The 26785-nt window shown below is 48.5% G+C and overlaps 3 protein-coding genes and 1 long non-coding RNA gene across 5 annotated transcripts in view; all 4 read left to right on the forward strand.

Moving 5' to 3' along the window:
• The first annotated feature begins 631 nt into the window (after positions 1-631).
• Positions 632-2424, forward strand: LOC123019404 (interferon-induced transmembrane protein 3-like). The gene is made up of 2 exons (XM_044422243.1): positions 632-1381; positions 2038-2424. Exons 1-2 carry the CDS (start codon positions 1049-1051, stop codon positions 2230-2232), a joined length of 528 nt encoding a protein of 175 aa, XP_044278178.1. The 5' UTR covers positions 632-1048; the 3' UTR covers positions 2233-2424.
• A 2788-nt stretch (positions 2425-5212) lies between these two features.
• Positions 5213-11041, forward strand: LOC123019406. Its single transcript, XR_006413923.1, has 2 exons — positions 5213-6804; positions 8525-11041. It is a non-coding gene; the product is annotated as an uncharacterized LOC123019406 (long non-coding RNA).
• Positions 11042-14783: 3742 nt separating this feature from the next.
• Positions 14784-22175, forward strand: LOC123019405 (synapse differentiation-inducing gene protein 1-like). 2 transcript variants are annotated; one of them, XM_044422244.1, is made up of 2 exons: positions 14784-15769; positions 20277-22175. In XM_044422244.1, the coding sequence occupies exons 1-2, from the start codon at positions 15425-15427 to the stop codon at positions 20424-20426; spliced, it is 495 nt and encodes a 164-aa protein (XP_044278179.1). In that variant the 5' UTR covers positions 14784-15424; the 3' UTR covers positions 20427-22175. The 2 variants fall into 2 exon arrangements, with proteins under 2 accessions (XP_044278179.1, XP_044278180.1); XM_044422245.1 differs by lacking the exon at positions 20277-22175 and adding an exon at positions 17538-17842.
• Positions 22176-26126: 3951 nt separating this feature from the next.
• The window catches only part of ATP4A (ATPase H+/K+ transporting subunit alpha), a 29006-nt gene continuing 28347 nt past the window's right edge, over positions 26127-26785 (forward strand). Inside the window, exon 1 of the mRNA XM_044422225.1 lies at positions 26127-26138. Within this exon, the coding sequence (XP_044278160.1) occupies positions 26127-26138 (12 nt within the window). The remainder of the gene's footprint in view (positions 26139-26785) is intronic.

Consider the following 26785-nt stretch of genomic DNA (forward strand, 5'->3'; position numbering starts at 1 on the left):
GGGGTATTGTGCTCAGTTCTGGGCCCCTCATTACAGAAAGGATATAGCCAGGTTGGAGTCAGTGCAGTGTAGGGCCACAAGGTTGGTGGCCGGTTTGCAGGGGATGCCGTATGTTTTCTCTGTTTCCATGTTTCTATGACTCCAGAAGTCCGGTCCCAAAGTCAATGGCTACATCTTGTCTCTGCTAAAGACACATCTAAGGCATATTCTGTGCATGCTGAGACAGGAAACAAGGACAGCAACATCCAGCATGTCCCAGTCTAAACATGTGCAGCATTGCACTTCAGGTGCTGTGTGGCATGAAGCATCACAGACTGATGCAAACTGCCCTGCCTCACCGCGCAACTGAAGAGGTTTCATTCTGAGCAGTGGTGGTCTCTTCTAGCGTGTCCTTCATCAAAAGTGCCACTGCCGTGTTAGCGTTTTTCAGGCAATGGTGGGCAGAGATTGAATGAATACAGTAAGAGGGAAAGAACCATCTGCAATATGTACTAGGCGAGTCACGAAGCTCTTGAAGAGATTCATACCATGAACAGAGAGTCAACAAAATCTACACCTGCTCTCAGCTGTGTGACAGAGGAAGGTGTGGCGAGTGTGCGTGTTCCCACCACAAAAGTGGGGAAACTTTTCTTACACCACTCTGCTTTTGGGAAATATATTTCCTCTTATGAGAGTTTCCATGCCTAGTACAAATTGGTCTGATTTGGAGACACATCGCTACATGTCCACCCTACCCATTCTTCTGGGTGCAAGATACACCAAAGCATCTTGTCCGAGACCCAAAGCAACCCATAAGAGTCCCTGAAATAGAGGAGCAAAGCAAGGCTCCCTGTATTATATAGCAAACCTCCAAGCAGAAAGAAAGAAGATTCATTCCACAGCAGAAGAAAGACAGAGGACTGAAGGTTCCACAGAGGAGAGAGAGAGAGAGCAGGGCACCCGGCCGAGAATCGAGCCCAGCAAAAAGGAGAAACCGGGTGCAAAAGCGGCCAAGGCAGCACCTGCAGAACTGTGGAAAGGAGGAAAAAGACAAGAGCAGACCTGCACTATGAGCAACCCAAAAGGTGAGAAAGTCGAGATCAATCCTGCAACCACTCAGCATCCACCCCCTGCCTCTGAGAAACAACCCTTCGGAGAAGCGGATCTGTCAGCATCCAGAATGGGCACCGGGGCACCTCCCAGCATGCCCCCCCAGTGCCAGGCTTCTTATGCTACACCTGGGGCAGCATTCAACCAGGGTCTGGTCCTTCAACCTGCGCAGACCATCTTCGTCTCACTTGCCCAGCCTGTCCATGAACCCGATTACCTGGCCTACTCCATCTCCACCTTAATTTGTTGCTTCCTACCCGTGGGGATCGCTGCCGTGGTCTATTCTGTAAACGTGAGGCGTGCATGTATGTGCGTCTCTGTGTGCGCACGAGAGGGGCAGGCAGACGGACAGGCAGGCAGGCAGGCAGGCAGGCAGCCTGGCTTAGAGATGGTTCTGGTTGCTCCTGTTTTTACAAGCCTGCAGGGTGGACAGTGATTTCGCCAAATGTGGGGACAGTTTGAGCTGCATAATTGGATTAAGAGTCCTTTGCACCCACCCCTCTTGGGATGCAGGTGGCGCAGTGCTTTAAACTGCTGTGCTGCTGGGCTGGTTGATCAAAAGGTCGCCGGTTCGAATCTGCACAACAGGGTGAGTTCCCGTTGCTCCGTCCCAGCTCCTGCCAACCTTGCAGTTTGAAGCACAGGCTTGGTGCGCCATTCAGCTCTCTTCTTCTTGGAGGTAAAGTGGACCCTTGATGTTCTTCCCTGGAGCACAGGCATGGGTGACTCCTGAGCAAAGCCAGTGACTGGGAGCTGAATGTTTTCAGAAGAGGGTTCCCCTTGTTGGAGCATGAGAAGGGGCCCAACTCAGCTGCCCCAGGAAGGAGCTCCTCTTGGCACCCCTTGAGTTCCTCTCTCCATGCCAGAAGAGGACAACGGAGAAAGGACACACGCGGCTGTGACCACATGCATTTTTGTAACTAATCCATCACTGTTCTCTGTCTGCAGACCCGGGAAGCCAACCGCTCTGGGAACAGCATGGCTGCTCGGCAGTACTCCAAGCTGGCGCTTATTTTATCCCACACAGCACTCGGACTGGGGATTCTGCTGGTGATTGTTGATATTATCATAGTTTCTGTTTTAATGGCAAAAGCAGTTACTGTTGCAACAGACTTTGTTCAGAAGGCTGAAATACATGCGTAATCTCTCTTTACAATTGTCCTGTACTCACAACATGGGTTTCCTGCTATCCCCTCTCCAACCCATCTGAAGTAAGGCCCATTGAACTCAATGGGGTCTACTCATGAGTAGATACCCCTACGATTACGAGGTTGGAAAGTGAAGTGTTTTATTTGTATTCCGTGCTGCCATTCCGATTTCTCGCTCATCTGAATAAAGCTTCTTGCATTTGGAATCTGAAGTGTGACTTGGTACATCTGACATCTCAGAGGAAGTGCTCCTGCGACCCAGATAAGGTGCAGGCTTTAACAAATGGAATGAAAGGTGGAAGATGGTGAACCAGCTCGGCTGTGGCAGGGGATTTAGGTACCACGGGGAATCCTACACAGGGGCCCCCTCTGTTTATGAGGAAGCACAGTTGCAATCTTCACACAAAACATGTTAATCACAGTTGGGACGCGTGCTGACAAATGCACTGTTGTCTCCACTGACTGGGTCCACATGCCAACACAAGCAATCACGGGTTTTCCCATGGAGGGGATGTCATGTTGTCTGGACTCCACAGCTTGTTTCAAGCCAGAAAACCATGACAGAAAACAATGGTCTGTTGTATGGTTTCTGTTCACTGGGGTTGTCTGTTGTGGAACTCCATTCTTCCATTGCTGGAGTCCTGTGGAAAGAGATGTAAGGGAGAGGTCCACTTCAGACATCCGATCTCTGTCCCATTGGCTGAGCACTCTGCCAATCACCCTGGTTTCTAAAGATGGAGAAAGCAGGCAAGTACATATCCAGAGAAGGGCACAGTCACAGCAAAGGTGTTTAGTTTAATGTCAAAGCACCCCCCTTAGGGACAGGATTGGCTAGGAAGCATTGAAGAGATGGGTGGCAAGAGGGAGAGCTCACCTCAAAACCTCAGAGGACTAATCAAGAAGAAGCAAGATGTTTATTAGGTGCATACCTTGCCTTTTTTCTTGCAAAGAACTCAGAGAGGCTTACCTCATGCTCCTACTGCTTCTCTCAATCTTATCCCCGATGGGGCTTATCTGGATGTCAGGCTGGGAGCCTGTGACTGGCCCAAAGTAACCCAGTTGGCTGCATGGCTGAGCCAGGACTAGGACCCAGGCCTCCTGTCCCATAATCTCAACCCCTGCTATTTTCTCTCCAAATAATAATGGAAGGGGTATTGCTCCCAGGGGCTCCCAGGATGCATGATGAAGCGGGCAGAAAATGAGGAAACAAGCCAGGCTATGCAGTCCTCTGCGAGTGGAAGCCTGGTGGGCTACGGCCAGTGGTGGCAAACCCGCAGCCCTGCTTGTTGTGACACATTAAACTGCCCTGAGTTGAAAGTATGGTCTTTCTTCACCCAGAGAGAGAAGCAGGAGCAGGTTGGCAGGTGATGTGGGCAAGCAATTACTCCTTTTTAAAAGAATTACTCAGGCACAGGTGCAAAGGAGGGGACCTTTAAAAGGGTGGGTGAAGACATCTCTTTCTGACCTCTTGCAAAAAATCATGAAGAAGGGGAAAGGGAAAGGCAGCAGATGGTGCTGGTGCTTCAGGCACCATCTCTCTATGTGGGTGACACCCCCAATTCCCCCAATTCCACTTGAAAACAAGTGAATGCAGCCGCTCTCCCATGCTGATTTCCCCCCAAGGAAGCTCCATGGAAGGCAATGTGATTTACTTCTGAGTAAGGTCATTGAAGAGACTATGGTCTGCATTTGAGAAGACAGGTGGTTCAACTAGTTGTTCATTCAGGGGCAAACAGGAAGGCTTGAAAAGACAGTGCAAACACTCTTTTTCAAAGGCAAGGGCAGGGAAAAGAGGGGAGGGGGAAGCAGTAGAGAGAAACTGCAGGAAGGAAGGGGGCACAAGGGAGGTGAGAAAGCGAATGAGGTCAGATCAGTTTGGTCTGATCAGATTAGTACCACTCCCTGCCTCAACACATTAAAACTGCTTCTCTCCCCACAGAGAGAACAGTGCCTCAAGTTTAGCACACACTAAAATAAACTGCATAAGAAAAGCATAACATATAAAATGGCATATAGTCAAAGCTATGGTTAATTCCAGTTGTAATTTATGGCTGTGAAAGTTGGACCACAAGGAAGGCTGAGCACTGAAGGATTGAGGCCTTTGAATTGTGGTGCTGGAGGAGACTCCAGCGAGTCCCTTGGACCGCAAGGCGATCAAACCGGTCAGTCCTAGAGGAGATCAGCCCTGACTGCTCTTTAGAAGGCCAGTTCCTGAAGATGAAACTCAAATACTTTGGCCACCTAATGAGAAGGAAGGACTCACTGGAGAAGAGCCTGATGCTGAGAACGATTGATAGCAAAAGGAGAAGGGGACAGCAGAGGTTGAGGTGGCTGGATGGAGTCACTGGACAGATGGGTGTAGGGCTGGGTGGACTCCAAGGGATGGTGAACAACAGGAGAGCCTGGAGGAATGATCGCCATGGGGTTGTGCTGAGTCGGGCACAACTTTGCAACTAAACAACAATAAAATGGCCATGATGTAACTGGTATGAAGAAACCTGGGATATAATGGTCAGAAATGTTATTTTATTTATTGAAGACTTTTATATAGTGTTCTTTCAGCAAAAAAAAGTCCTCAGAAACCATGTGAGGAGGAGGGTTGGGGTGAGCATCTTGTGAGACACCAGTTAGTCAGGTATTACAATGCCTGCAAAAGTGTGGATTGCCCGAGGCTGCCCCCCTTCCAGTAAATACATACACAGGGATTGTATTTGCTGCCTTTGACATGGCGAGCAAACAACCTGAAGCACATGGCAGGAATTAGGCACAGAGACACTCTGCAGACTTACCCTTTGCACAGAGCTGTATCAACAACTATGCAGCCTTTTTGTCACTGATGCTTTTTGATAACTAGTCTTCAACAACGTGCAGGAAGTCATTAGGGGATGCCTTGGCAGAACATGGTGTGAAGGTGCCGCTCATGTTGACTTGCCCCGAGAATCAACCCTGAGCTCCTTGAGAGCACCAGAAGTTCAATCTCTGGGGGGGTTGGTGGGTGCACCGTGTGTCTGGTGCATACGCATTCAAATGCTCTGGAGCTTTGTGGAGTGGCGCAGCTTGTCACGCCATGCATGGCAACCACAGCATGTGGTTTTAAGCTGTCTGTGAGGCAATGGTGTCTTTTCTTCTGGCGTGTCTGCAACCAAGAGCACAGCTCCCCCTCGGCATTTTCCAGTCAGTGGAGGACAGAGAGATCATGGTTACAGGGAAGGACCATGGACAAGGCACCAAAAGCGAGGTGGCAAAACTTTCAGATTGATCCGTGGTGTGAATTTAGGAGCCTGTTTCTACTTTCTGCTGTACAAGAGTGAGGGATGTGGCGAGCAGATGTGTCCAAGCGTGCAAGCACACATGCGCCCACACCACAGAAGCGGGGAAAGTGAAACCACAGAGACACACACGGCAGGCCGCTCAGACAGAGTCGTCCAACTCTGAGGAGGAGGCAGAGGAGCAAGTGCGGGGTGAGGGCTTTGAGGTTTCAAGATTACCGAGTGAAGACTTCCAGATGGAGAAAGGCAGGGAGATGTTTCAGAGCTGCAGGGGGGACTGATAGAAACAGAGTCCCTTGATCCAGTCAGGGGATATCATGTGAAGAGAAGACCAGCTCTGAAGGTTTCACCTAACCCACAAGCAGCTGGATCCACCTCAAGCACAGAGCCAGACGTTTTGCCAAAAGGGAGAAAAGGAGGGGAGATTCCCACTTGGATTCAGCCCTGGGCATGGGCAGAGGCTTCTCCCACATCTCAGAGTGTTTGCTTCTCTGATCGTGACTGTGCAGGAAACAGAGAAGTGTTGATAAAGTGTTGGGCTTTGAAGGTTTCACTTTGAGTCTACTGAAAGGGAGGGAAGTGACGTGCTCAAGACCCCCTGCTTTTGGGGAATATATTTCCTCTCACCAGAGTTTCTACACTTAGTTCAAATTGGTCTGATCTGGATATACATTGCTGCATTTCCATTCTACCTGTTCATTCTTCTGGACTGCAAGGCATAGCAACGTCATTCTGTCCAGGACCCCAAACAATGCGTAAAGTCTCCTGAAGTAGAGAAGCAACGCAGAGCAAAGCAGCCTGTGTTGTCCAGCCATTATCCAGGCCACAGCAGAAGACAGACTAAAGAAGGTGCAACGAACAAGAAGTGAGCAGAATACCTGTGCCCAGGCCCAGCAAAAGGAAGAACCGCCAAAGGAAGGGGCTGACTGTGGAAAGGAGGAAAAAGACAAGGGTAAACCTGCATTATGAACAACCCAAATGCTGAGAAAATTGAGGTCAGTCCTGCAGCCATTCAGAATCCACCACCCTATCCAGCTGTGCAGCCCTACAAGGCACCTGATCCATCAGCACCCCCCATGGCATCTGCAGCTCCTCTCCTTATGCCACCCCAGTACCAACCCTGCCATGCTGCACCTGGGGAAGGATTCAACCACGGTCTGGCCCTTCAATCTGCACAGACTGTCGTCTTCTCAGTTGCCCAGCCTGTCCATGAACCCGATTACCTGGCCTACTCCATCTTTACCATGCTCTGTTGCTTCATACCCGTGGGGATCGCTGCCGTGATCTATTCTGTAAAGGTGAGGCGTGTGTGTCTGTTTGTCTGTGGGTGTAAGAGAGAGGCAGACAGATAAAATGTTTGTGCTGGACCACTGCTACTGACTGAAGAAGACTATGAGTTAGACAATGGCTAAATCTGGGGGCATCAGGGCTTCATAATTTGATTAAGGCCCTTTCCACCCATAATTGAAGCCTGGATTTGATGAGTTATTGAAGGTGTGGGCAATATCTCTGCACTACTACAAAGAGAGCCAAAACAGGGAAATGAAAGTGTTCGAGTGATGCTTTCAAACTTCTTGTGGCACTCTTAACTCTTATGCAGACTGCACAGAAGCAAAAACAGGGAGCAATTTTTGCAGGCAGCTTTAATGTGGCAGCTTTTTTTGTCAACCAGAACTTACGTTAGTGTGGGATCAGGGCTCCCAAGTGCCACTATGAAGTACTGCCATATATGTGAGCATTGTTATGCATGTTGCTTCCTTCCAAATTTCGTTAAACAGTCTCGATGGCAGCTGGGAGTGTGGGTGACTCAGAAAGCACCATCAGCACAGCACTTGATCCTGTTACCGTTGGGCAAGATGGTGGTCTGGCACATCCTGCCATGCAATGAAGACTACCCCTTTCTTGCATCTTTAGATGGGGCTCTTTGCTCTGTTGGAACAGTGCTGGAGAGGAACAGTTTCGAATATATGCACCCTGTGGTCACATTCTAACTCGTACATAACATCAGGGAGAGGAGAGCCATATTGGATAATCCTTCACCCGTCTGTCCTATCACATGGAGGAATCATAGAGTCACAGGCTGGACATCAGGAACCCAGATCCAGGCTGGACATCAGGAAGAGCTTCCTCACTGTCAGAGCAGTACAACAGTGGGACCAGCTGCCTGGAGAGGTGGGGGGCTCTCCCATACTAGAGGCATTCAGAAAGAAGCTGGACAGCCATCTGAGTGGGGTAGTGTAATGTGGTGTCCTGCAACAGCGGGGGGTTGGACCAGATGGTCTTCATGGCCTCTTCCAACTCTGCTATTTTATGAACTACACAAATGCGAGACCGAATAAGCATAGGCGAGGATCACGTAAATCATTTCCCATATTAGATCTGGATATCAGTTGCATGATTCAGGCCTACATGCAATGGATTCTATGTGCAGAGGTCATAGTCAAAGGGTAGGTCTCTCCATGCAGGTGCAGAGATATTCAAGACTGAGAAGGTGCATGACGGAGAGTGGGAAGGTGGAGACACTGTTGCTTCCCTCTGTGCAATAGGAGCAATACCAGTTAGGGTGGCTGATGTCCTCTGTTACAGGACTATCCTCCCTTTGAAGGACTGCTAAAGGATGCTCTTCTCTTTGAAGGTGTCCTCCATTTGAAGAGTTATCCTGCCCAATTTCAGTTTAAACTTTAAGAACTGTGTCCATCAACAGTTAGCACCTGAGTACAGAAGACGGAGCAAGGCAAGCAGGTTCCTTGGCTGCAGTCTGCTGCACTACAGTGCAATGTGCTGTATAAGGCCGTATTTAATTGTATGTTAATGCAGTTTAGTGGTCAGAGCTGACTGCTGCTTAGGAAAACAAAATGCAGGATCACTGGGAAAGGTGATTTAATCTGAGCATTTAACTCCATTGTTTTCTCTTAAGGATATAGATGGCAACTGCTGAGGTCCAGGCAGTACCTCATTCAAGGGATATTATCCAGTTGCATTTTTATTTGACCATCGCTTATCTCTTTTGCTCCCCAGACTAAAAATGCCAACCGCTCCGGAAACAGCAGAGCTGCTCGGCAATATTCGTCACTGGCTCGCACCTTGGGCCACGTATCACTTGGGGTGGGGATAGTGGGTTCAGTTTTGTATTTCATTTTAATTAGAGTTATTTAAGGGCATAAGAACATCGATCAGCACCCACCATACAAGCCTCAGGATCATTCATAAAGAGCATTCGCCCTGATGCACAAGTCAGAGAAAATCCGTTTTGCCATCACGCGCTTTGCATCGTTTCATCAAGAACCGCTGCTTCGCATACGCATATACACAAGGCGATTTCCATACAATTAAATGCGTGACCAAACTGTGCACACTGCAAAGGACTGCATTTGAGGGACCCTCAAGGGATCTGGAAGCTCTGCCTAGTGCAGCCTGCCTGCCCCAGCCGAGTCTGCTCTGGATGCTTTGGACTTCAGCTTCCATGGCCAGCCTGGCCAATGGCAATGGAAGTGGGGAGCTGCAGGCCAAACTATCCGGAGGGCCCCAGGTTGTGGAAGGCAGAGCTACTAATAGCTTTGCAATGGCCCAGTAGCATCAAATGTTTAACATCATACTTGATGCAGCTCTACGAGAAAGAAAGATCCCAACTCAAAACTATACCATGAGAACAGGTATACTGGTTGTCACCAAGGTCACATTTAAATCACTGGCCCAGTTGATGGAGGGACACGGCTCCTATTTTTGACCCCTGTATTGCCAAGAATAAAATATCCATCCCTTTAACATTATTCAGTGGAGGCATAACCTATCCTCCCTGATGCATAGCTCCTTTTTCCTCCCCTTTCCTAGGATTACTTCCTATTCTCCAACCTTCTTCCCTCGATCTTTCCCTGGATCACTCCCTTTTCCAGGCTTCCTGCCTAAGCTCCCTGTCTTCCCTTGACCTGCTGCCATTGCCCTCCAACATTTCACAGAGGAAAAGCCCTGTTTTCATACCATGAACTACTACCCAGGTCTTGCTTTCTAACTCCATCCCATTTACGGCTCTATATGCAATCTACTCTCTTCATTTTGGACTGTTTCATCACAGAAAATTCAGAAGTGGTTTACCATGTCCTTCTTCCATGCTGTACTAACCAGAGTTAGCTTGAGCGCCCCATTCGCTGTGAAAGATCCTCCACCAGTGTCACTTTCAGCTCCTGCTGCTGCCCTGGAGCTGCCCTTCAGGAGTTTCTCCACCAGCAGAAAGACAAACAAGGGGATTCTTGATCACATCAAAGCAGAACTTTCCCCAGTAGCAAAAAAAAAGGTAAATAATGAGGATGTCATATTTTGGATGTATCATAAGAGGCAAAGCTCCCTGGAGAAGACAATCATGCTAGGAAAAGTAGGAGAAGGAAAGGAAGACCAAATTTGAGAAGGATTGACTGCATAAAGGAAGTCACCATCTTCAGTTTACCAAGGCTGAATAAGACTGTTATAAATAGGACATTTTGGGGGGCTTTCATATATAAGGTCAGAGATGACTTGACAGCACATAAAAATCTCTTGTTTAGTCTGCAGGCCCTGCCCTGCCCTGTTTTCAGTGCTAACAGCTATGGCTCTAGATTCTATGAGAAAATATAGCAATGTTGCCCCATCAATAATCAAAGATGCCACATAAAATATCAGCATATGAAGCTGCCTCACCATTGCACCATATCAGTATTTTCTATACCAAAAGTTTTCCAAAGATTGTTGGACTACAGCCTTCTGCATCCTGCCCATTGGCCACAGACTAGAGTGATGGGAATAGGAGTCCAACATCATCTGGAGACCTACACGCTTTCCGCCTCTGATCTACATGGAGTAGCAGCTGTCCAGGGATTCATGCAGAAGTATTTTCACACCTGGAGATCCCTTGAATTGAACCTGAGAACTTCTACATGCAAAGCATGCTCCTGAAGTACAGTCCTTTCCCTGCAGGAGAGTAAATTCCATGCAAAATTATTTACTGCATTTTAATACAGATGCTATATGTATATAAATTAATTATATGAATGTATACATGATTGCAAGCTTCAATTTGATTGTGATCACCTTTAGAAAGCACACACACATGCATGCACTCATTTCCAGTGCTGGTTCTGTAATGATATTTAACAAGTTCATTAACCAGATCTTAGGGTCGAAGCTTGAAAGCATGTTTTGCTGACCCTCATAAATGTCTAGTAATAATGTGATAAATGAAAGGAATGTCTGTTTTAGCATTACTTAGTTTCTTGGTGGCTTACAAAATAGGGGAGCACAAGTTAGGATTGTAATACAACAAATAGGAAATGTACATAGCAGCTATAAAATAGACTGTGTCCAATGATCAAGGGAATATCTACACCATTGAACAATAGCCCGGGCCACAACAAGTAGGAAATATGATAGTCCCCTCAGCATTTATCCATCTGTGCATTTCATGAACTGGGTTTATTTCGCTTGATGCAAGGCATGAGGATGGCTTTCCTAGTTATTTACTAGCCAACAAAAGCTGTTTGCTTCATTAAAGTTATCTGAAATCCCTCTGGCCTCAGGGATTCTGTTGCTTTTATCCCCGATGAGCGAAATGCCTGTTGTTGCGATGCCTGGCTGCTTCTGGTGCCGGCTCCGGGTTTCGGAAGGTGCTTGGGCAAGGCGCCCTCAATAGGCTGCTTTCGCCTTGGGCCCAGTGCACCGCCGCCTTCCGCACCACCCAACTCTGGGATGCAGCACCCTGAGAATTTCTCTGACAGGATGCAGCCCTGGGCTGAAAGATGCTCCGCACGGTTGATGTAAGAGCTGGAATGTCAAGAGAGGAAAACCTCCAGGGATCAGGCATGAAATACGGTGAACTAAAATAGGACACTACATGTGGCCCTGGAAGAAGGATGAAAGGAGATGCTACTATGATGGCACGGCAAGCCGCTGTGTCTGGTTTTTTTAATTAGAATAAATTTGATCATATATAATAATATTTTTCCCAGGGATGGAGAGGCAATTTTCATTAGGACCAAAATGCATGGGATGGGATATTTAACCCTCTGTTGCCCACCAGGAGCTCAATACAAATCCCCCGTCCCAGATTCACAATTAGCCCTGGGGGAGGGCTCCTGCGGGAACCAGTAGAAGCAAAGGACAGGATGGGCTGGGGGATTTTGTCAGGTTCGTGTCTGGGGAGAGAAGGGTTAAGCCCCCCTGTGTGCTGTGGTCCAAACTAACTTTTTGGCCTGTCATTTAAAAAAAGAAAGAAAGAGACTTGGCTTCTAGCCACATGATTAAAGTAATGTCTAGCTTGGACTGAGGGCACATGTTGGTACGTGCAAGGCATCTTAATCCGCTCAGTAAAATTCCAAATTCGAGGTAGAGCAGCCCTCTTGCTCAGGCCCAGACACTGTTCTCTGTAGCGATGAAGCACTAAAAGAGGGGGCAAAGAGCATGCCAGACTGCATAACAATTTGCATATGCTAATCTATATGTGCCAAGGCAAACTGAGAAGTATCTTTATTTGAATAGAAGTGCAGTATGACAATGAATCACAAGCTAGAATTAAGTTTGATAGGGCAAATATCAACAACCTCAGATATGCAGGCGATTCCACTCTCATGGCAGAAAATGAAGAGAAACTAAAGAGCCTCTTGATGTGGGTGAAAGAGGAGAGTGCAAAAGTTGGCTTGAAACTCAACATTAAGAAAACTAAGATCATGTCATCAGGTCCTATCACTTCCTGGCAAATAGATGAGGAAGAAATGGAGGTAGTGACAGATTTTATTTTCCTGGGCTCCAAGATCACCGCAGATGGGGACTGCAGCCAAGACGCTTGTTCCTTGGGAGGAAAGCTATGGCAGATCTAGACAGCATACTAAAAAGCAGAGACATCACACTGCCGACAAAAGTTTGTATAGTCAGAGCTATGGTTTTCCCAGTTGCAATGTATGGCTGTGAGAGTTGGAGCATAAGGAAGGCTGAGTGCCAAAGAAATGAGGCCTTTGAATTGTGGTGCTGGAGAAGACTCCTGCGAGTCCCTTGGACTACAAGGAGATCAAACCAGTCAGTCTTAGAGGTGATCAACCCTGACTGCTCTTTAGAAGGTCAGATACTGAAAATAAAACTCAAATACTTGGGTTGGAGTTGTACTTACTGAAACATTTGTACTCCAAATGTCTCCCAGAGCATTTTACATATCAGTAAAATATGACCCTCCCAGCCTGCAGGCTTACTGTCTACAAAGACACAACATTTTTAAGGGATGGGGAGGGAAGAGGGAGAAATAAATCTTCCAGCCAGGCTAACGGAATAAGCCCTGCTTAGCTTAGCCTGATGGATAGTGGGAATGCTACAGGTGTAATTTATCTCAACAAGGCGTTTGACAAAATGCCTTATGGCATTTTGGCTCACAAGTTGGTTCTGTGGGGGCTAGATTGGAACACTAGGAAGGAACGCTATCAGAGCCGGGCAGAGCCGGAATATTCATGAGCCCATTCAAGGTGTGCTCATGAATAGTTCCTCATCAGAGTGCTAAGATGTTGCCAGTGGGGTGCAGTAAAAAGCTTCCTAGGCCCAGCACTCTTGAATATTTTAATCAAATATTCAGATGAGGGGGTGGAGGCAATCCTTATGAACTTGCAGAGGATGCCAAAAAAGAAGGAGCATCAATTCCTCAAAGGAGAGGACTATCGTCCCAAAGAATCTCAAGAAAATGGAAAACCAAGTGGAAATTTACAAAATGAAATTCAACAGAAACAAATGCAAAGTCCTTGGCTCAGGCCAAAGTAATAGCAACAATAAGTAATAATCTAATGCACAGGAGTTAGCAATGTGATGTGTCTTCAGAAACACTTAATGTGATTAGCTGCAGCCAAAACAAAATCCAAGGCTCCAAGTAATTAGAAATTGCCTTTCCTTTCCGTGCTGCACTGGCCAGACCTCATCTGGAGCTGTGTCCAGTTCTGGCTGCTGCACTGTAAGAAGGATGTGTCAACTTAATTGCATTCAGAGGAGCAGGGTGAGGATGATCGGCAAGCAAGTCCTGAAAGGGAAAACTGAAAGAATCGGGCAGGCTTAATCTGTGGATGAAAAGTGAAAGGGAGTGGGTAAACTTTTGCTCTGCTGCCCCAGAAGGCAGATCTTGAATCAGAGGGATAGACAGAGAGGGGGAAACTAATGACTAGAAGGGAACGGGCTTTCCCTCGTGGAAGGTCTTCATGAAAGCACTGAGCAGGGAGATTGACTTGGACTGGGTTATAATTTGACCTCAATTTTAGGAACGGCAGCTCCAAGTTTGACATGGCTCCAGTATGGATGAGCTGGCCAATTCACACCCAGGCTGCAAGAGGGATGGATGTTCTACCAAAGGAAGGGGTGCCCTTGCTGTTTGCGTGTTTCCTTGCTCCCCTGGGGGTGATGCCGCCCCTGCAGGGTGCTGCAGGTTGGTGCTTGCCACCGTTCCCTGCACAGGAGGGGGCAGATACCCCTTTTCCTCCACAGTCGACTCAGAGCGCTGCCATCTGCGCTGAGGGTCTGATGCCACGGCCCGCAGGTCGATTCAGTGCTAGCACTGTTGTGGGGAGGCAAAACCCGGTGTGGCATGCAGATCGATCACTCCAGGCAACATGGTGGGAAAGGCGAGATCTTGATGGCCTCTGCACAGGGAAGGAGAAGCCCAGGGCATGGTCCCCTTTCCCAGCCGTGGAGCGGACGGGGGGGAACCGCCCACCCACCCTGGTCCCAGTGGTGCCCCGCCCCCGAGCCCAGTAGGCACTCCTGAGTGGCCCGAAGAGCCGCGGACTGTGCAGCAGTCCCTGCACCACCACCCCCCACACACACACAGAGCGGTTTGTATGCAGACCCAGGCCGAGCCGGCTTCCGCCTTTCCCACCACGGCACCCACTCCAGGGTGCAAGCAGGACCCCCAGTTCGTGGGGGACCAAGCCTGCCATGACTGCAAACACATTAAAGGCCCTAGAAGAGGGAGTTTTTCACATGCGTGATGATGTGAAAACGATCCTGCAGATGTACACGACCATCCCATCTGTGTGCTGCCACAGAAGCTGCACATCTCCCTATTTTAGAATGAGCATCCCTACTTTCAGCCATGGCTCTGCTAAGTCACAGGCCCTGCTTTGCCCCTATTTTTGTAGTTTAGGGGATGTCTCATTAAAACATTGTTCATGGGTGATGATACCTTGTCCCATCTCGGGATTCAGTCTCTTCCGCAAAGTCTTCAGACTCTCGGTTTCTCTGTGCTTGGGTGGGTGGCCACAGGTATTCCTCTGTTGCACATGCCTCAGAAGGCTGCACGCACATGCATGCGGAGGCATCACGGAATGATGGGCCCAGCGGCTGCAGAGGGTTGACTTCAAGCAAGGCAATGGTGTTCTTCCCTTGAGTAGGTCCTTAAGCAAAAGCCCTGCTACCCTCTCAGCATGTTTCAGTTTAGTGGAGGACAGGGAATCAACAAACAGAGCAAGGGATACATAACCTCCAAAGATGCATAATAGAGAAGGTGGCAAGGCTGGCCAAAAGGGCCTTGGTATCAATAAAGGGTGCTAAAAGACCCCTGTAGAAAGAGAGCTACAGGTTCGGGCCACTCCGCAGTGCTTGTTCTCAAGGCTCTGGCTTCCACACCCCGCAGCAACAGTCTGCATGTGTTTGCCTGTCTCGCCTAATGTCCATTCTAGCCTCCCTTCTAGGTTGTAAGACACAGTGAGGTCATCCTGTCCAGGAGACAGAGCAATCCATAAGTTGGGCATCGTCTTGCCAAAAGAAGGCGGGATGAGTCAGGCACAGGGGGAGAAGGAAGATATAAAGCAGGGAACAGACTGAGTGTGCAGCCAAGGAGAGAGAGCTGAATGTTAACCGCTGAGAAAGAAGGGCGAGCATGCTTGCTGAATCGTAGAGTGGGAACTGAGAACAGGAACAGGCTGCACTATGAGCCACCGAAACTATGAAGAGATCAAAGACAGCGCTCCCGCTGCTCCGAACCCTACCACTTACTCAGAACAACAACACTACGAGGAGAACAGACCACTGAAACTTCCTGTTAGACCTCCGCCCCCCTATGGGGTACCTCAGCAGATGCCATCCCAGTACCAGGCGTATTATGCCCCCACTGAGGAAGCATCCAGCCAAGGTCCAAATCTCCAGGCTCCACAGGATGTCTTCATTGCACCTGCCCAGTATAGCAGCCAGCCAGATCACCTGGCCTACTCCATCTTCACCATGCTTTGCTGCTGCCTGCCCTTTGGCATTGCCGCCTTGATTTTCTCTGTAAAGGTAAGCCTGGGTTATGTGTGTATGTGCAATGCTGGAATAACCAAGGATGGAGCAGGGCTTATTTTTGCCTTGCAAGTTTCTTAGCAGCTGTATTTAGAAGCCTGTGGGGAGGCCAATGGTCTGTCCCAAATTCAGAAACCCCGGGGCTTCTGGGTTTCTGGAAGGGACCTTTCCTCCCATAAAGCAAACCCTGGTGTAGCGAGCGACAGGTGCAGAGAGGCTCTGCATCGCCTCAGGGGAATTCTGGAGCTGCAGCTGTTCCGTTACAGCGAAAGAAGACAGCAATTTAAACCCATGTAGAGTGGCATCCATTCTGATAGATTGGAGACCCACCAGGTGAGCTGCGACATATCACTGCGGAGCCCTGTGGAGATCAAGCATCGCTCTGGTGTTACTTCTGCTTCGGCTTTGCTAAGCTCAGGAGAGAGCCTTGTCCCCTTGTGCCATAGCTGCTGTGCATGTCATGGCTTGGCAAAAGGACCTTCTGGAGCATCCCTTCAAGCCTTAGGGAGCATTGGACCCCTTCCTGGTTTCTGTAGATTAAGGGGGTCTCCACTCAGCTAGATCTTACAGCTAGCCAGTTCATCACAAACAAATGGTTGTTAAGTCACCACTCAGCACAGCAATATCACTGTTTGCACTAGAAGAAACACACACACATTGAAGAGAGGGCTGTGGAGCCATGCAAGCTAACAGCTGCTCTGAGCAGCCATGCCTTCTGCACACGGATTGGCACACCGATGTGTGGGAAAACTGATGGGGAAAATGGGCACACTGGTTGGGAAAATTCCCCTGGTGCCTTGAGGAGCATGTGGTCCCTCCTTTTGCTGGATCTTAAGAACAGACTGAATACTGTTTCTTTACTGATAAAACGGAGGGCCACTTTAGATTGGTGCTTTGGTAAAAGGACTTTCTGAAATGTAGTCTAAAAGGGATGTAACCCTGCTGAAAGCCATAGAGGTGTGGGTTTCCATGGATCAAAATCCAGAGCAAAACCATCTTGGCAGTGAGTTGGAAGCCAGACTTTCTACTCCACTGCACAGTAGAACCAGCAGGGAAGTCATTCTGAAAAAAGGTTGGTTCACTCACTCCCCATGCCAGGATTTTGGCCAGGAAAAGCAGCCCATCATTTTGAAAAGCACTCTGTCACAGGAGGGAAGGCAGTCCATGTGTTCAGATAGCATGCACAAAATGTGGAACAAGTTAGCAGTGGTTGCAAAATAAAGTAAACTGAATCGAAGAGGGAACTGCTTGGAAAATGTTAATGAGTATAAACAGAGAAACTGCTGGCCAAATACTCAACAGTATAAACCAGATCAGGCTTCTGATGCAATGAAACCATCGCTAATACAGAACCTGCCAGTGTTTTTGTAAACCGCCTATGCACCAGACTATGCCTCCAAACATATTGGCAGATGTATAGCTCCTTTGGGGTCCCCCAAGCACCACAATTGCAAACCACTGACTTTGCCTCTTTGGGCACTTCCTAGCAGCACTGGACACCCTTTTGTTTGAGAGAAGATGTCACATTTTGAAGAAGGTGAATTTTGGGGAGTTCTGGGTCCACCCTGGGGAGCTGCAGGAGCACCCCGTTATCCATCCCTGCTATAGACTTTGGGAAATGCTAGCCATTGGCTTCTAGGAATTGGTTGGCTAATGTTAGCAGCCCTGCTCTACAGTTCTATCAAGGTACTCCCCTCACCTGATATTATGTGCCATAGCACTGATGCGTAATTGAAGAATGCCTCCATTTGCTTTGCCATTCCAGATGAAGTCATGGTGGACAATCCAACCCAATTTACAGCTCATCTCAAAGCTGCACAGCTACAGCACATAAGCCATAACCAGATCACCAGCAGACAAAGCAATAGAGATGCTGCAGGGAAGAAGGACCAAAGGAGTCTTCTCCACTAGAAAAGGAAGTGGATGGCCTTTCTTTCTCCATACCAGGAAGCAGGGGACATTAGTGCCCGCACCAGAGTAATTGCACCATGGTTTTCTCTGGTACAGGCACCCAGTGGTAGGTGTCCCCAAAAGCTCATGCTAAAAAAATAGGTAAGATTTGTTAGGCCCGAGCCTATACACATTGAGGCAGAAACAAGGGCTCCAACTCTCAGCACCCCCATTCAGTCATGTTTTCTGTCTAAACATACAGAGCATTGTGCTCCTGGTCTTTAAGGTAGTGCAAGACCTTTGTTGGTTTTACCACAACAGACTGGACACACTTTAGAAGTACACACAAGGAGCCAGGGCGGTGGGGCATATATATGTTTTGTTTCATTTCCCTGGTTTTGTCTCCTCCTCTCTCTCTCTTTCACAGTCCTTCTCTCTGCTCCTCCTCCTTCCCTTTCCCTCTCCTTTCAAGTCAGCATAAACAATTTGACATAAAGAAAACGGTAGCAGCACCAGCACTGTGAACACCTTAGGGCAGCGAAACCCACAGTGACTTCTGTGGCACCTGGCAATGTTTGGGGCACCATGGACTAAAGTCCGCTTCAACACTGTAAGCAAGGAATGAAAGAAGGTCGGGCATTAAGCATGGCTATTGCAGCCATTCACAAGGCAGTGCTCATGACAACAAAGATATTGTGGCGTTGGCAAGCAAATGCTCAACGCAGCCACGCACTGGGGCTGTTGCTGGAGGGACTCGAGCAGAGACTGGTGCGGACGGGCTCAACACAATGACGCAGACGCCCCCGTCCAGCCCCGTAATTCAATCAGCCTTGTCCAGGAGCTGGCTGGAAACTGTGACCGGCCACAACTGTCTGCTCTGGGTCTGTCCGCCAATATTTTATTCCTGGCACCAGTCTGGCCTTTCCCCAGCTAGGGGCTGTAGCCATAGGCTGGGAATTGTAAATCAGGATGCAACCCAGTTGCAGAGCAAGAATTGATTTGAGGCCTTTTCCTTGGTGTCCGATCGGTGCCTCCTCCTTTCCTTAGTCTCCCCTTTTGCACAGACTTCGGATTACACAAGCACTCATGGTGCGTGAGCTTGTGAATTTGTCAGCAAAAAGGAATGCATGCAAGCAATCCATATGCAGTAGGGGCAGTCACTGTGTGAGTCAATTACAGTGGTACCTCGGCTCACGAACACCTCAGTTCACAACCAAATCGGGTGGTGAACAAAAATGTCATTAAAAATTTGACCTAGGTTGCGAACTCTGCATTGGGTGGCAGCTACAATAGCAGCCATCTCCCCACCCCACCCCACCCCTGAGTGGGGAGATGGCTGAGATCACGCCCGTCTTTCCTGCAGAAGCGTACCTGTGATTGCGCCTGTCTTTCCTGCATGAGTGCAACCGCAATCTCAGCCATCTCCTCCCCACAGCATGATCAAGCCCATCTCCCCGCCCCCAGCACGCCCACATTTACGCCCGTCTCCCCCCACCCCCCGCCAGCGTGTCGGGATGACCGGTGCATGCAGGGATAATGGGCGCGATCATGGTCTGGGGGCGCGGGGAGATGGCCGCACTTGTGCTTGTGGGGGGGGGAGGTGCAGATGACTGCAATCTTTGTTGTTCTATGTCACTTCACTTCACATTTTTCTGATTTAAAAAATAGTTACAGAACGGATTAACCTTATTTACATTGAACCTTATGGGGAAATTTAACTTGGCTCATGGCCAGTTTGGGTCACAACCAGAGTCCTGGAATGGATTAGGTTCATGAGCCAAGGTACCACTGTAGTTGGAGGGAGAGAAGGAAACATTGAGATGAGGATGGAGTGGGCATTGCAATAAAGTTGGCTCTGAAAGCGTGGCATTCTTTGTGAACGGTCCGGATTATGTGTGTAGGAGGGGTGATGGAATAATATGCAAACTGCTCACAGGGAGAGCACACCAGTGGTCAGATCTGTGTCTACAGAATCTGAGAGGATCATCCAAAGGGATGGTTTGAGCCTTGACCATACATCAGGGAAGGGCAGAAGGGAGACCTGGATCTATTAGTAGATCGCTGACTGATGCAGCACAAAAGGGTCTTCCTCCTCCGAAATTCAGTTGTTTGCAAGAGCTGAGCAGAGTTGCCAAGAACAAGATGTTTTGAAGAGCATTCATTCATAGGGTTGCCCTAAGTCAGAGAAAACTTGACATCACCTAAAAGCAACTGAAACAGGAACTCATGCGCTGGGGGGGGGGGTTGGGGGGGACAGGAGCAAATGTATCCGTGAAAGGATTTTTGAGCTTGGCTGTTGTGCCAAGCACACATTCCCTGGCTACAGCTGTGCTTGAAGGTACCTGTTTCATCTTTCAGATCTTTGTACTCAAAGATCTTCGTATTCAAACAACATATTTTGCATCTGGCTCCAGAGAGTGGATTCTTGGAATCTGGGAAACAAATCTGGTGAGCTGCCAGTAAAACATGATTCTTGCTTTGCTAGGATTCAGGCCCAGACAGTGAGCTTATGAAGATTGTGGTACACAAGACTGCCTGTTTCTACATGCTGAGAAAATGTGTTCTCCAGTTGCAGGTATTCACTGATTCAATACTTATCTCTCTCTCTCCCCAGACTAAAGAAGCCAACCGCATAGAAAATAGCACATCTGCTCAGAAAAATTCCAGGCTGGCATATCTGATGGGCCATTTATCTCTCGGATTTGGGATTGCAATTTGGATTTTTTATCTCACCCTAATAATAGTCCAGAGCCAGAGTGTTTAGAGAAATGACACATCCCTGAGAAGCCCTTGAGAACTGCACTGCACAATGGCCATATCCCTTCATGAAAGAAAAAAATAATGATCTCCCTCATCCCCATCCGCTGAACAAATCAGAGAAGCCTTGTTATAACATCATGACTATTGGATCATCCCATCATGGGAAACAAATGGACTGGCTCACCCAGACACGTACATCATGGGACGGAACCAGCAATGGACTGTGTGAACCGCAAACCTTCACATGGGAGGTGATGTCAAGTGAGCTGGAAGTCCTACCGAGTGATGGCCCGTCCACTGCACACAACACAGCTGTATGATGCAAAACTAACAACAAAACATGGACAGGCAAAGTAACAGGGCACCAAGTCAGGTAGGAAGCATCTGAGGTCTGGCGAGCACCCATATTCTCTTCTGGGTTGACCAAATTGTCTTAGTATCTCTAGTGACCAAATATCATGATCCATCCTCTTAGAATGAGATGGCCTTAGATCAGTTCCTCCCCTTTAATCTCATTCTACCACTCACTGGATCTCCTCCCTATTCTAACCCCCTTCCTTCAGCCCTTCCCTCTGTCTCTGGTTCCTCTGGGCCACTCCCTCTCCTGACCAGCCCAAATATACCGCTTGCCTTCTTTAGTCTACTGCTGTGAGACCTTGCCCCAGTCAACACAAAACAATAGCATGTGACACCAGTTTTGAGTCAGAAGCGAAAGAGTCAGGTCCAACCACAGGAAGCAGATGTCTGAGAAATCAGTCTGACCAGGTCTCCCACTTCCCCTGGCAAGCCAAGAGGGGGTGAAATGCAGGATTCTGATACAGCTTATCTTCCTTGCCTGGGAGACATGACTCTGAAAGAGGTCCATGTTTCTAAACCAGAGACATCTCCCATGAGGGCGGGACAGCAGGAGGCGGTCTCTGCAGGAAAGGGTGTTTGGGAGGACAACAAAAAGCGCAGGGCAAAGACATCTTGGGAAACAGAGCTACCTCCTGAGAGCCAAGTTCCCCAGCCAGAATAAAATGATCATTAGCAGCTATTCCCCTGTATTTAACCTCAAGCAACCTGCACTAAACTTTGCTGGAAACTACATCTGGAAGGGTCCCTGCTTTTCCTGGACTGTGAACTTCTTGGGACTCGTGTGCTGAGCTCAGGATGGCTGGGTCTTTTCTTGTGATGCACATTGACTGATGCTTTTCAAATAGCCTTGTGGTGATCTGGTAGCTCTGGATCTTTATTAGGATTATGCGTAAAGGCTTGCAGCTAATGACTAGAATTAGTGCAAGTTAAAGGTTTACTGGGACATCTGCCCTGGCTCCAGGTGCTTACAAATCCTCCCACTTTTCACTGTTTCGTGAAAAATAGGCTTCAGGTTTGTAATAACTTTAGTCTTACACTCTGTCCCCCACTGCTGTCCCCCAACAGCCATTGCTCAGCTCCATGTTCCACCTCATTTCCTCTGCAATGGCTTGCATGTCTTGCTTTAAACACTAAGAAGGTGGTTGTCCTTTCCTTGAAAAGAGCCACTAGAAAAACTTATCTTTTCCATTGTCTGTGATCAAGGGTTCAAAACCGTGCCTGACTTTCTCCGTGTGGTACGACCAGCTCTAAAGCAAAGCAGCTAAATGTCCATGTACGTGCATTCTGTTCCTGATCCTATCCTTGATTGTGATTATAACTGCAAGAATCTTGCACAAGCTTTGTAATCCTTTGAGATCCTCCTGGAACTAAACAAATAAATCAACATGAAATTATATTGTACCATTGTACTGATTTTCATTGTACAGTTAATGGGTATTTTCTATGAAAGGTCTTGGCTTTCTCTCTGGGGCACTCTGTTGGGTCTTGAATCCTGCTGAATATGGCTTTAGCCCAGCTGAAAGTACCACTGTTCCCAGGTTTCCAGGAAGCTGATCAGCAAGTTGAGTGACAGGGTCTGAAGAACTGGGTCCAGTCAAAGCAGAGCCTGGATTCTGGGAGGAACAGCTAAGGGTCAGGCTCCAAGACCTTCAGCATAGGAAAGATCCCAGAAGGCTCATCAGTCAAATACCAGTTAAGCAAAGCAAGGAGTGAGTAGCACCATGAAGCATCATAGAATCAGAGGGCAGTAGAGTTGGAAGGGCCCAATAAGGCTTCACACAGCTCTTTGTAAACTTCATGGCTATATTTGCAAGAGAGCCACTGTGCTGCAGTGATTAAGTGCTGGATGGACACTCCATCTGGTCTGGGTTCTGGTCCCCATTCAGCTATGGAATTCACTGTGGACCAGTGAGAGACTCTCACGCAAACCTACTTTGTAGGGTCTTGTTGTGAGGATAAAATTGAGGGAATGAGAACCCTGTAAGCCACTTTGGGTCCCTCGCAAGAGGAAGGAAACGTAGGAGGGAAATGTGACCATGATCTCCTGGACCTGCAACACTGCACATCCCAATCCAAGGGAAGATGGGGAAGAACATTGAGATACGGGGCTGTCCTCAAAGGGACAGTAAGCAATTAATCCAGGAGAACGGAGTGCAATGCAGAAAATGTTGTGGCCAAGGGCTGGTCTGAAACTGGATTGGCCCAATCCAGAGCCAACAGACACATTATTCACTACACCACATTCGTTCCCTGTGTGTGCTCTGTGCTCCTTTTAATGCATACTTATTACCCTAAAATAGTGAACCTGTTTGCCGTTTCAGTGACCTCTTGGCATCCATCCCAGCTCCATACATCACGGCACGTCATCACTCTAGGCACTGCATCATGTTTTATCAGTCCTGTTGACTCCAATTAGGAATATGGACATCTAAAATGCTGCAGCACCATTTGGGTTGTCCTGACATGCTCTCTCCACCACACCCACCCACAGCGGTATGCCTCTGAAACGTGAAATGCCACCTTACCGGAGTTTGCCTTCCAAGCCGCTGATTGCAAATCGTACGTCACGGATGTGCTCACAGGCCTGTTGTGTATGCCGCCACCACAAGCTGGGACACACAGCTTATTTTCAAGGTTATACACAGCTCCCTGGCAAAACTCCAAGCCTTGAGCATGCAGCCAGGCAGAGATTTAACAGGGGTGGGGAGGAGATATTCTGAGCGACAGTGCAAAAGGCAAATTGGCGCATGGGTCTGTTCTGCTGCATGCGCCCGCCTCGCGGCGCATTGCTCCTCCTCCTCCCTATCTCTCCTTTTCTTTCCAGAAGGTCACCTGTGGATAACTAGGAGGGAGGGCACAGCTTTCTCCAAAGAGTTCTGGTTCCAGTACAGTGCGGGAGTCTCTGAGCTCTCTCAGAAGCAGCTCCGGACCAGCCCTGGGGCAATTTAGTGCAAGGTCCTCTCAAGGGTTTCAAAGAGAAGTGGAGGTGGTGAAGTCCAGCCACTTTGAGAAGTATTATTGTTATTATCACAACGACGTTGCTCGTAAACCCCATCTTTCTTCCTCTTGTGGGATACCCATGGTGGCTTGCACAGCTCCATTTTCTCCTCACAACAACAGTCCTTTGGGGAAGGTTAGGCCGGGAGTGAGTGACTGACCCAAAGTCATCCAGTGGACTCCACGGCCAAGTGGGGATTAGAACCCAGATTCTGTGGTCCCCAGTCCAGCACAAACCAGTATTCCATGCTGGCCTTCAGAGAACATTCTGAGAAACTCTGGGAGTAAGAAGTCTCCCCCAAAGCTGGGGAGCTGCAGAACACGCATGCCAGCATTCCGTCCTTAGAACAGACGCATGTGCACATCTGTGGCACACTCTTTACGTAGCGTCCACAAAGGGAAAGGGATGAAGAGGTGTCCGCCATAGCCCTCAGAGCACCCGAGGGTGTAGCCTCACCATGTGTGATCTCTGCTGCAAGCTTGCTGCTGGCTTCCTCTCCACGGCGTGGGCTTCGCTACTGCTGCAAAATGACGCTTCCTTTTGATGTCAGTGGAGGTTGGAGCCGAGCACTGAAAGACACCAAAGAGATGAAGAGCATGTCTTGCCAATGGCACTGAATTTCATCTTAGACTGCATTTTAAAAGCAGCAACCCTACGTTGGGGAGCAAGAAGAGGAGAGGCCTAGAGTGGCCGTATATGCACTTCTGGAAAAGGGAAAGGGAAAAGGGAAATTGCTGAGGAGATGGGCAGAAGAGGGTCTCAAGCCCATCCTGAGCGAGGAATCCTATGGGCAGGTGGTTTGCCACCATGTGTACGAGTGCTGGACTAGATGGACCTTTGGTATGATCCCGCATAGCTTTCCTTATGTTCAGGAAGGGGGAAAGGGGAAAGGGGAAGGAAAGAGGAAGAAAGAGGACCAAAATCTGCAAATAGTTGCAAGTTGCTGTAGGTGCAAATTTAAAAATAAAAGATTAGCTCCTGATTGACAAACGAAAAGTAGACCCATTGATGTCAATGGGAATAACTAAATTCTCCTTCATTTCAATGGATGCACTTGAAATATGACTAGCTCTGGAACTGAACTATTTACTGCAATTTAAACAGACATGCATCATAGCATGGGAGCTAAGACAGTTTCCAGGTGGCTGGCCTGGCTTTCAGTCCAATGCCTGGCTGATGACGGCTGACTGGCAAAGGCATGGCCCCTGCTCTCTGTTCTTAGGGTTCACACCAGAGTTGGGCCAGAGAGCCCTGCAACTGAAGGACACCTTCAAACAGAAGAATACCACCTCAACAGCCTTTCATGTCAGGGCATGTCAGGACTAAACAAGCAAAAGCTTTGCCATAGCATGGCTGCTAAAAGCCTGACACTGTAAGAATGGCTTCAGGTGGGATTCCTGATCCGATCGGGAATCCATGTTGCACGTCTTGCTTTCCATGCAGGTACACCTTAGAAATGCCCCTGTGCCTGCCCTGAAAGGTCTGCCTCTGGGGGCACACCTTAGAGATGGTGACACCTGCCGGCCCTGAAGGCTCGTCACTTTGAGTTGCCCTAATCCCTTTGGCTTTACCCTACCTTGCCTCTAGCACACTATGCATGTGCCCCCCCCACCTGGTGCCCCACCCCTCCTCCAAACTGTGCATGTCACTGATAGGTTATGAAAGGCATCAGCTCCCAGCAACTCCAGCCAGCACGGCCAATGACCAGAAGTGCTGGAAGCTACAGTCGACAGCATCATGGGGGAACCAGACTGGGACCAGGGGTACAGACTCCCTGTGTGAAATAGGACATGTGGCCCTCCCTAGATTGCCTTCAGACCCATCTTGTCACCTTCCCAGAGGCAAGCGGTTAGCCATCATGGGGAGCAGAATGATGGCGTCAATAGACCCTTGCTCTGATCCCACAATGATATGCGTGTGTCCTTATGAGAGCTCCCAGGCCTCTTATTTATGTCCTTTTCTACTAGGGACTCCTTCGTTCTTCCAGACCTTCAAGGTCTTTGCCTTGGCCGCTGGGTCTGTTTGCTCCAGAGGCAGATAGCCTGGAAAGGACACTCCAAGGTGAGGTTTTCTGCTGGGTGTTTGTTTTCTCCCCTCCAGGTCCGTCACCTCCTGGAGTGTGACTTCAAGCACGCAAGAGGGCCTTTCTGCGTGGGACTGGGGCCCGCCTCTTGCTCCTGGGGCAAGGTGGCATCCACAGGAACTGATAAAAGGAGGGCGCCAGAGAGGGTCCACCGTTTACCCGGCTTTGCTGCTGTCTTTGCAGCATCTGCAGCAGCCTCCAATACTCAAGACCTACCCAGGTCTGACCTGTTGATCTCAGAAGGAACTCGGCCCAAAGGAATCAAGATGGGGAAAGCGGTAAGGGCATTTCTGTTTTCATCTGGATACTCCAGTGAAAAGGGAGGCTTTGGGTTTCCCGTTTCAGCTGAAGCTTCCCCTTAAACGAGTGGTTTGCTTTCTCACACTAGCAAGTAAACATGTTGAACCGCAGCTATGAAAATCTGTTGGTTTCCTCTTTCTGTTATTGATGCAGAAGGCCTGGGAGTTTCTCTAGGGAGACTGTCCGCACTGAATCATTTTCATGCACGATGCTCATACGTGCATTTGAACATTAACTGCACAATTTGTGTGGTGCGCAATCCATTTTGGAAGGCATTCATTCATCAGGTTGCGGTAAGTCAGAGATGACTTGACAGCACCTAATGACAAATTGATCTCCTAATCCAGCCAATGTGGTTTCGGTATTTGCATATTACATGCGTTTGAAGAAGAAGAAAAAAAATACTCGTGCCTCAAGTATGAAAAGATCATTCTAGAAAGCCAAAGAAAAGATTGTTGTCCATAAAACTTGAAAAGGTTTTGGGCCTTTTTTGTGTTATGTGTATGCTTAGACGAATGCTAACTGGAGTGGAAAAAAAACCATTTTTAAATCCAAGGTACATTCCAGCCAATAAAGATGAATGCAGGAAAAACAAAATATTTCAGTGCTATACAGAAGCACCCCG

The sequence above is a fragment of the Varanus komodoensis genome, unplaced genomic scaffold (assembly GCF_004798865.1).
Source record: "Varanus komodoensis strain SLA01 unplaced genomic scaffold, ASM479886v1 scaffold122, whole genome shotgun sequence".
NCBI lineage: Eukaryota > Metazoa > Chordata > Lepidosauria > Squamata > Varanidae > Varanus > Varanus komodoensis.

Coding starts and splice junctions, on each gene's coding strand:
- LOC123019404 (XM_044422243.1), top strand. CDS start 1,049: ATGAGCAACCCAAAAGGTGAGAAAGTCGAGATCAATCCTGCAACCACT. Junction 1,382..2,037: donor CCGTGGTCTATTCTGTAAAC/GTGAGGCGTGCA, acceptor CTCTGTCTGCAG/ACCCGGGAAGCCAACCGCTC.
- LOC123019405 (XM_044422244.1), top strand. CDS start 15,425: ATGAGCCACCGAAACTATGAAGAGATCAAAGACAGCGCTCCCGCTGCT. Junction 15,770..20,276: donor CCTTGATTTTCTCTGTAAAG/GTAAGCCTGGGT, acceptor CTCTCTCCCCAG/ACTAAAGAAGCCAACCGCAT.